At 44.6% G+C, this 8,844-nt stretch overlaps 1 protein-coding gene across 1 annotated transcript in view; it reads right to left on the bottom strand.

Annotated features, from left to right (window-relative positions):
• Positions 1 to 8,844, bottom strand: part of FAM3B (FAM3 metabolism regulating signaling molecule B) — a 51,082-nt gene that overhangs the window by 2,419 nt on the left and 39,819 nt on the right. Inside the window, exons 5-7 of the mRNA XM_017880241.1 lie at positions 8,409 to 8,449; positions 7,466 to 7,698; positions 5,838 to 5,970 (exon numbers count right to left, since the gene is read on the bottom strand). Coding sequence (XP_017735730.1) covers positions 5,838 to 5,970; positions 7,466 to 7,698; positions 8,409 to 8,449 — 407 coding nt within the window. The remainder of the gene's footprint in view (positions 1 to 5,837; positions 5,971 to 7,465; positions 7,699 to 8,408; positions 8,450 to 8,844) is intronic.

The raw sequence follows: 8,844 nt of genomic DNA, 5'->3' as shown, positions 1-8,844 counted from the left end.
AGATGTGTGGTATTATTTCTGAGGGCTCTGTTCTGTTCCATTGGTCTATATCTCTGTTTTGGTACCAGTACCATGCTGTTTTGGTTACTGTAGCCTTGTAGTATAGTTTGAAGTCAGGTAGCATGATGCCTCCAGCTTTGTTCTTTTGGCTGAGGATTGTCTTGGCAATGTGGGCTTTTTGGTTCCATATGAACTTTAAAGTAGTTGTTTCCAATTCTGCGAAGAAAGTCATTGGTAGCTTAATGGGGATGTCATTGAATCTATAAATGACCTTGGGCAGTATGGCCATTTTCACGATATTGATTCTTTCTATCCATGAGCATGGAATGTTCTTCTATTTGTTTGTATCCTCTTTTATTTCGTTGAGCAGTGGTTTGTAGTTCTCCTTGAAGAGGTCTTTCACATCCCTTGTAAGTTGGATTCCTAGGTATTTTATTCTGTTTGAAGTATTTTATTCTCCTTCTTTTGTTGTTAGTGGTGTCATAACTAAGAAACCATTGCTTAAACCAAAGTCACAAAAATTTATGCCTCTGTTTTCCTCTAAGAGTTTAATAGTGTTAGCCCTTCAATTTACATATTCAATTACTGTTACTTAATTTTTGTAAATAGTGTGAGGTAGGGTCCAAATCTATTCTTTTCCATGTGAATATCCAGCTTTCCCAATACCATTTGTTGAAGAGATGATTCATTCCCCATTAAATAATCTTGGCACTCTTGTCTAAAGTGAATTGATCAAAAATGTGAGAACATGCACATCTGCTGGAGTCTAAATTCTATTTAATTTCTCTGTATGCCTATCTTTATGCCAGAGTGATATGATCTCAATCACAGCAGCTTTGTGTTATGTTCTGAAATTGGGACATGTGAGCCCTGCAACTTTGTTCTTTTCAAGACTGTTTTGTTATTTGGGTCTCTTGAATTTCCATATGAATTTTAGGATAAACTTTTCAATTTCTACAAAAGATATCAACTTGGATTCTAGTAGGAATTGTGTTAAATCTGTAGATCAATTAATAAAGTATTGAGATCTTAACAATATTAACATTTCTGACCCATGAACATGGAATATCTTTTTTTTTAGGTCCTCAATTTCTTTCAACGTGTTTTACTGTTTTCAGTGTAGTAGTCTTGCATCTCCTATGTTAAGTTTATTCCTAGGTTTTTTATTTTTTTGATACTGTTATAAATATAATTGCTTTCTGAATTTCATTTTCAGGTTGTTCATTGCAAGTAAAGAGAAGTATAATTGAGTTTTTACATTGATTTTTGTGTCCTGCAACTTCGCTAAACTTGATATAAGTTCAAATAGTATTTTAGTGGACTTCTTAGGATTTCTATTAAGTTGGTGCAATTACTTTTGCATCAGCCTAATATATATAAAAATCATGTCATCTGCAAACAGAAATAGTTTTATTTATTTATTTATTTATTTATGAGATGGAGTTTCACTCATGTTGCCCAGCCTGGAGTGCAGTGGCACTATCTTGGCTCTGCAACCTCTGCTTTCTAGTTTCAAGCGATTCTCCTGCCTCAGCCTCCTGAGTAGCTGGGATTACAGGCGCCCGCCACCATGCCTGGCTAATTTTTTGTATTTTTAGTAGAGATGGGATTTCACCATGTTGGCCAGGCTGGTCTCAAACTCCTGACCTCATGATTCGCCTGCCTTGGCCTCCCAAAGTGCTAGATTACAGGCGTGAGCCACTGCACCCGGTCTACTTCTTCCTTTCTAATGTGACAACAGATCTTTCTTTCCTCCCTCCCTCCCTCCCTTCCTTCCTTCCTTCTTTTCTTCTCTTTCTTTCTTTTTCTTTCTCTTTCCTTCTCCTTCCTTCCTTTCTTTTCTCTTTTCTCCCTTCCCTTCCCTTCCTTCCTTCTGTCCCCTCCCTCCCTCCCTCCCTTCCTTCTTTCCTTCCTTCCTTCCTTCCTTCCTTCCCTTCCTTCTGTCTCTCTCTCTTTCCCCTCCCTTCCTTCTTAGAATCTCCACTACAATGTTGAAAAAAGTATCAATGATGAATATCCTTGCCTCATTGCTGATCTTACAGAAAAAACATTCTGGTTTTCACCATCAAGTATGCTATTAGCTAGGAGTAAATTCTCTTTTATGTTTAGTTTGTTGAATGTTCTTTGTCGTAAAGGGGTGTTGAATTTGTCAGATTTTTTTTCTGTGTCTGTTAAGATAGTCATGTCGTTTTGCTTTTCATTCTATTAATGTTGTACACATTACATTGACTGATTTTTGGATGTTAAGCCAACTTTGTATGTCTGGGATAAATCCTACCTGTCTTATATATCCCTTCTTAAAAACACCCTTCAGATTAATGTATTCATTGTTGAGACTTTGGAAATCTTAAAAGGTGGCTCCTGCCTTTAAAAGCTAGCAATCCAAGTATGAAAAGGCAAATAACAACAATGCAAAGCACTGCATGCCCTCTCAGGGAAGATACAAAATGCCAAGGGCATTACGTGCAGTGGTGGCAGGGCCAGAGAGGCTTCTCAGAAGAAACAGCCTTGAGGTGGATCTTTAAGGCGGCTTTGAGAAGGAACCCTGTGCACGGAGGGAGGCAGGTGCAGAGGTCCACACGTGGAAAGTTATTGCAGGAGTATACAGACGAGACCTGAACAGAGCAAGCATATGAGCTGCAGGGTGTGGGAAGAGCACACAAAGCATGGGAGGAGCTGAGTGGGGCTGAAGACAAGGGTCTGTGCTCCAGTTAGGATCACCAGGGACAAGACTCAGACCATGCTGGAGATGATGAGAATGATGGCTCCTCCTGCTGTGTCATGCTTGTCACGGAGCAAGGCAGGCTCCGCTACCCACAGTTCAGGGTGCAGAAGAGGCTCAGGGCTATGAAGTGCCAGCCTCAGGTCATGCAGTCGGGGTGGCCAAGTCCATATCTGAACCAGGTTATCCTCACTTCCAAGACTCCTGTCCTTATTTATTTCTCAGTTTCCTTCCTCCTATAAAACCAAGAGGTTGGATGGAATAATCTTTGAAGTTCCTTGTACTTTAAAATTCAATTCAGCAGGTAGTGGGGTCATTAAAGGCTCTGCATGAGAGTGGCCCAGGCACTGTGCCTAGAAAGCCGACTCCTGAAATAGCAGGTGGAGTGGGAGTGAACAGGGGGTGGGGAGACCCCTGAGGACTCAGGAGGCCCTCCCAACATGGGTACACCATCCTTAGGGAAATATACCACCTGCAAGTCTGAATAGCCAAAGTAACACAGACACAAATGATTCCTTCAATGGCACTTGTCTCAAGCTCGTGGTAAGACCTGTCTTGAAGCCCTGGCTACCAGTCCAGGCCTCGCCAACATTTGAGCAAACATCCTTTAGCGCCCCTGAACCACAGCAACTCTAGTAACTCTCCAGCACTGACTGCTTGCTATGTTCAGGTCTCGTCTTTATACTCCTGTAGTAACTTGGATAACTTTTAGCTGACACAAGTGGGCAAAACAGGCATTTTCCTGAAATTCACTTGGAGCCGCCATTTCCAAACACATTCCTTCTCTAAACTCAGCCCTGTGACATTCAGTCTTTCTCTTGATTTCTCCCATTCCAGAAACTCTTTCCTATGAAGGAAATCATAAGGAAGGACCACCACTACCTCTGTGCAATTCCAATGAGGTTTTTGTTTTCTATTACTTAGCTAAACATTAATGAAGAACCTGTTTGATGAGATGTTAACATTTGAGTTAAAAAGGATTTCAGCCTCACACCCCAGCCTTTCTGATACAGTCTGGACACTCTCATAAATAAGCTGGAGAACTGCAGCATTGGTAGTAATAATAACCATGGATGCTTGCGTGCACGGGCCAATCCCTGTGTGACACAACGCCCCGGGTGCCAGGAGTACCTGCTCACCGTCACCCTTGCTGGTTAAATAAGCTGGGGTGGTTAGATAAGGTAGGACAAGTCCCCTGGAGATGCTAAAGGGGACTGTGGAGCTGGGAAGGAGGGAAAGAGGAGGAAGAGGAACAGGGTAAAAGTGGGGAAGGAGCAGAGAAGTCGGAGGACACTGTTAAGGGGAAGTGTGGGTATGTATGTGGAACCAGGGCCTCCATTATCTAACCACCCCAGCCGGGGAGCTCCAGGAAGGCCCAGCTGTTCTGCGTTACAGGACTCCACTCTGAGCTTCATGTGTTTTTCTTCTTTCATCTTCAGGAGTCCTTCCGTGACAGGAACTATCTTTATTCACCTCTCACAGGTGATGATTCTGAGCACAAAGGGGTAGATAACCTTCCAAGACCACACAGCCAGGTGGATAAAGCCTGGACGTTCTGAAGATGCCAGCCTGTGGCATGATCACACAAGGGATCGGAGAGAAGAGGGCCGAGTATTCGCTCCCCAGGGTCGGCCTGAGGAAATCCCGGGGAGAATGGGGGGCACACCGCAGCACAGCTGCTGGCCCTGGAGGAGGCAGGAAAGCTGGAGCCCAGAGAGGTGACATGACTTAAGATCACACGACGTCCCCTCACAAAACTAACACAGGACCCCAAGCCTCTGCTTCCCTGTTGTGTGGCTGGTTCAGCTTGCCCTCAATGTGGGTCCAGGCAGTGGTGGGGCCCAAGGAGCCCCACCAATCAGAGCTCAGAGAGTGCCTCTCTTGTTAGGGCAGACCCATGACAGCTCACTGTACAAGCAAGTGCCCAGGCACGATCATAAGCAAGGAGGGGTCGAGGCCAGGGCCCCGGGAAACATTCCCTACACGTTCTGCAGGGCTGACTTCCTGGCTCTAGAGGAACATGAAGTCACAGGGGCAAAACATGCTTGTTTAGATGCATGCTAAAATAACCATGGTTTCCAGCCTTCAGAACATGAGACTAGAGGGGGTCACAGAAGGTCTAGGGTTTCCTGGGAACCAGTCACAAGTTATCTAGTTGTGTGGCCTGCACTGAAGTTGCACCTTATACAGGCCCCTTCTCCTCCACCTCAGGTGGTCATGGCAACAAGAAGATGCCGAGTTGCTTCTGTTGCTTGTCTTTCTTCCCAGAACTGTATCCACACCAGACAGCACAAGGAGGCAGACTAGGACCAAATGTCAGAGCCTGAAATCAGAAGCAGCCTACTGCACACCCTGGAGATGTAGAAATCTCTGCTTTCTTGGAATTTCTAGCTAAGTGGAAAGGAGGCCCTTATCCTCAAAAGGTATAGTGGGGAGCGCTTGCTCCTTGGCCATGCAGCACAATTTCCTCCTCTTCTGCACTGGTTACCGCAGCATCATTTCCTGGAGAGCAGAACTCTCTGACATTCTCCAGGACATCATGATTATCATCGGATGCTCAGCTTGTTACTCCCACACATTTTGCAAACCCTCAGTTGGAATTTTCACAGGAGACTTAGTGGTTAATAAGTGAGAACGTCATTTTTTGCTCTTTACTTCTCTTTGATAAATAAAAGTCATAAAGGGAGGGACTTAGAATCAATCGTGCACATGTGTGCAGCATTGATTTGGTGTCCAGCCTCTTCTGCATGTTTGGCGTTCACCCTGTCTGTTCATGCTCTCAGCCATCCTAAGAGGTGAGCTCTCTTACTTTCCCCATAGCAGGGGCTTGGGGAGGTATACCTCCTGCCCAAGGAAGAAGAGGTCCAGGACAGATCATGTTGGCTGCAGCATGGTGAAAATTCAATACCAACAGCCCATTCAGAATTTTCTGCTTTGAAAGAGATTGGAGAAGTTTGAAACTTCTGTCCGTATCTAATGCTGATCTCATGGAAACAGTTGACAAAACTCTTATGTTTGGAGACAGGGAGTTATAACATTACCACCAGAAGGTTTCCAAGTCACAGCACTTACTATACTCACCACTGGTGGAAAGGGACATTTAAAAACCACTTACCTTTTCTCTCTGAATTTCGGAAGGGAGTTCAAAGCCTTTTGCTGCAAGAAATACCCAGCTAGACCTGAATTTCATGTTCTTGATTTCTTTACTTCCAAGTTCTTCTATGGCATTCTTTGCATCATTATTCAGTCTGCGGGACAAAGGTAAAAGCATGTGAGCATCTCAGGGAGATGTGGAGGGGAGTGGAGCCCTGCTCTGGGTGTACTATGCTGTGCATCCTTGGACGGAGGTTTTTAAACACATTTATCTCCTGCTGCAGTGCATGATACACAGTGGCAGCTAAGAGGCACACATGCTTCTTGAGGATGTCACATTTCTAGTTAACCATTGGACATCCAGAGCCATTTTAGATCCCAATTTGGGACACAGAATTCTACTTCTCAATTCTGGAAAGCCCTTGTGCTTGGGGGTTCAACCACAGGCCCACTCTCAGCCAACACAATTTTCGGCTATTGCTCTGCCCCTTGTTTACTGACCACAAAATAAGGTGGAGAGAAGCTGCTGAAAGATGAAAGCAAACGGCGAAACTGCCCCCTTTTCATAATCAGAAAAGTCCACATCAAAAAGGAAAAAGAAATGTAAACAATACTGCCACTGCAAACAGTAAGATTTAGAGGAAGTGACAGGAGGGTAGACAGGAAAGGAAACAGTTGAGTTTAGATTGTTGTGAGTGAAATCAGAGTTTTTCAAAGTATGTGCTAAGGAACTTCGGTTTGGTAAGATGCTCCATGAAAAAAGGAATCTGAGGTCAGATACATTTGGGAAATGCTGTGGTCAGTAGCCCTATCTGGGAAATTCACAATGCAAATAAGCACTTTGAAGGTTCTTAGACATTCTGCAGCAAAGACAAAGGTTTGGTTTACTTAGTAAGATATACTCTGAGAAGCATTGACCTATACCCACTTCTAGTACAGTATTGAATGTGTATGTTCATATTTCTTTATTCTCTTCTTGTGTGTTTTTGCTTTTTTGTTTTTTTTGAGTCTCACTCTGTCACCAGGCTGGAGTGCAGTGGTGCGATCTCGGCTCACTGCAACCTGCGCCTCTCGGGTTCAAGTGATTCTCCTGCCTCAGCCTCCCGAGTACCTGGGACTACAGGTGCGTGCCACCATGCCTGGCTAATTTTTTTTATTTTTAGTAGAGATGAGGTTTCACCATGTTTGCCAGGATGGTCTCGAACCCTTGACCTCATGATTTGCCCACCTTGGCCTCCCAAAGTGCTGGGATTACAGGTGTAAGCCACTGCGCCCAGCCTCTTTTCCTCTTTCTATAGGGAAATTATCTCAATTTCCTTTCACATTGCTGTAAGTATTAATGCCACCCTGGGTTTAGGCTTTCTGTCCAGAGGTTAGTTTTTCTGTCCTAATTATGGTCAACAGCGGGTTTGTCTTGATTCCTTGAAATACTCCTTTGATTTAGATTCTAGTACTTCTGTGGTTAGTGATGTGATTTTTTTAAAGAAATGCCATCTATTTTGTCATGACCTTTCACTCTTTTTCCTTAGAGAAGTACTTTGCTCCTGGACTTTCTACTTCTCCCCAGAGGATGTCCCTAAGAGGCCCTGGCAGTCTCTGCCCCAGCTGGCTTCTCTTGCCCACCGCTGTGACACATCTACACCCACTCACCTTGTGCTTCCGTCGTCATAGGTCGCCATGAAGAGCAGGGATTTTGGAGGAGCACTCTGAATAAACTTTATCATCGGTCCAGAGTTATCTATTGGGGGATGCAAGTCAGTTTTAGGGTCTTTGCTATTCACTGAGGCTCTGCCTTGGGTGCTGGGCTTCCTCCTGCACCTGCGTTCTGTGTCCATTCTGAATCCTTGGGGTTCTGCTCGCTGCTCAACCCTGCAGATGGTGTGCTAGCTCTGGACATGTGAACATTCACTGGGTACCATGGGGACTATCTGAGGTGAGTGACACAGTGTAGAAGGAAAAGAACTAGGCAGAACACTTGCAATAGGTGTTCAGGGTGGTAGTGAAAGGGGGTCAAGATAAGGAGCTTTTTTTTGACCAACAAACAAGAGAAGTAGAGCCTCTGGTAGAAAAAGAAAAAAAAACCCTCCTTAGAAATGAGATCATAAAGATTATATTAACCAAACTCTTAACAAGCAGCAGCCTGTGTGGCACAGGTGGAGTGTTCTCTGCGGTCACTGATAAAGCACCACACCCACACCATGACCACTGAGCAGAGTAGCCTTGCAATCACACCTCCCTGTGCAGAAGAGAGACTCACACAGAACTCAAACATGAGACGTGTGGAACATGGGCAAGTTTGTGCCAAGAGACTTATCTATGCCTTATAAAATAAAGATAAACCACAAACCCTGTTACTCACCACTGTGGCTCATTATTTACTGTTTTGCTTAGGTTAACTGCAGAGTAAAACTGTGTCCTTCTCATTGGGTGGGTGCAGGCGTTTTCTATTCTTCGTCTTCACTATCTTTATAAAAGCTTGTTTTTGACAGTCTCAGTGATATATAAAAATAAGAGGGGATAGTATATCCTGGCCAACAACTGTAGTCAAGAGTCAGTGCCCAGAAAGGAAAGACCATCGAGAGAGACTGGGCACCCGTGGGTTCCGGGAATTCTTGCGCTGTGTCCAGCAGAGCACTGTGAGTCACCAGGAGTAATTGTGACAGCTTTCAAAGGATGATGATATTTAGGGCTGGATGCTGGTGACTTTATTTTACATATAATGTATGTGTTTTTTTTTTTTTTTTTTGAGATGGAGCCTCACTCTGTCACCCAGGCTGGAGTGCAGTGGCACAATCTCAGCTCACTGCAAGCTCCGCCTCCCGGGTTCACGTCATTCTCCTGCCTCAGCCTCCTGAGTAGCTGGGACTACAGGTGCACGCCACCATGCCTGGCTAATTTTTTGTATTTTTAGTAGAGACGGGGTTTCACCGTGTTGGCCAGGATGGTCTCGATCTCCTAACCTTGTGATCCGCCTGCCTCAGCCTCCCAAAGTGCTGGAATTACAGGTGTGAGCCACCGCGCCTGACCAA

Source organism: Rhinopithecus bieti, unplaced genomic scaffold (assembly GCF_001698545.2).
Source record: "Rhinopithecus bieti isolate Rb0 unplaced genomic scaffold, ASM169854v2 scaffold_11744, whole genome shotgun sequence".
NCBI lineage: Eukaryota > Metazoa > Chordata > Mammalia > Primates > Cercopithecidae > Rhinopithecus > Rhinopithecus bieti.
Note: the sequence above shows the minus strand (reverse complement) of the source record. Positions and strands in the feature narration are given on the sequence as shown.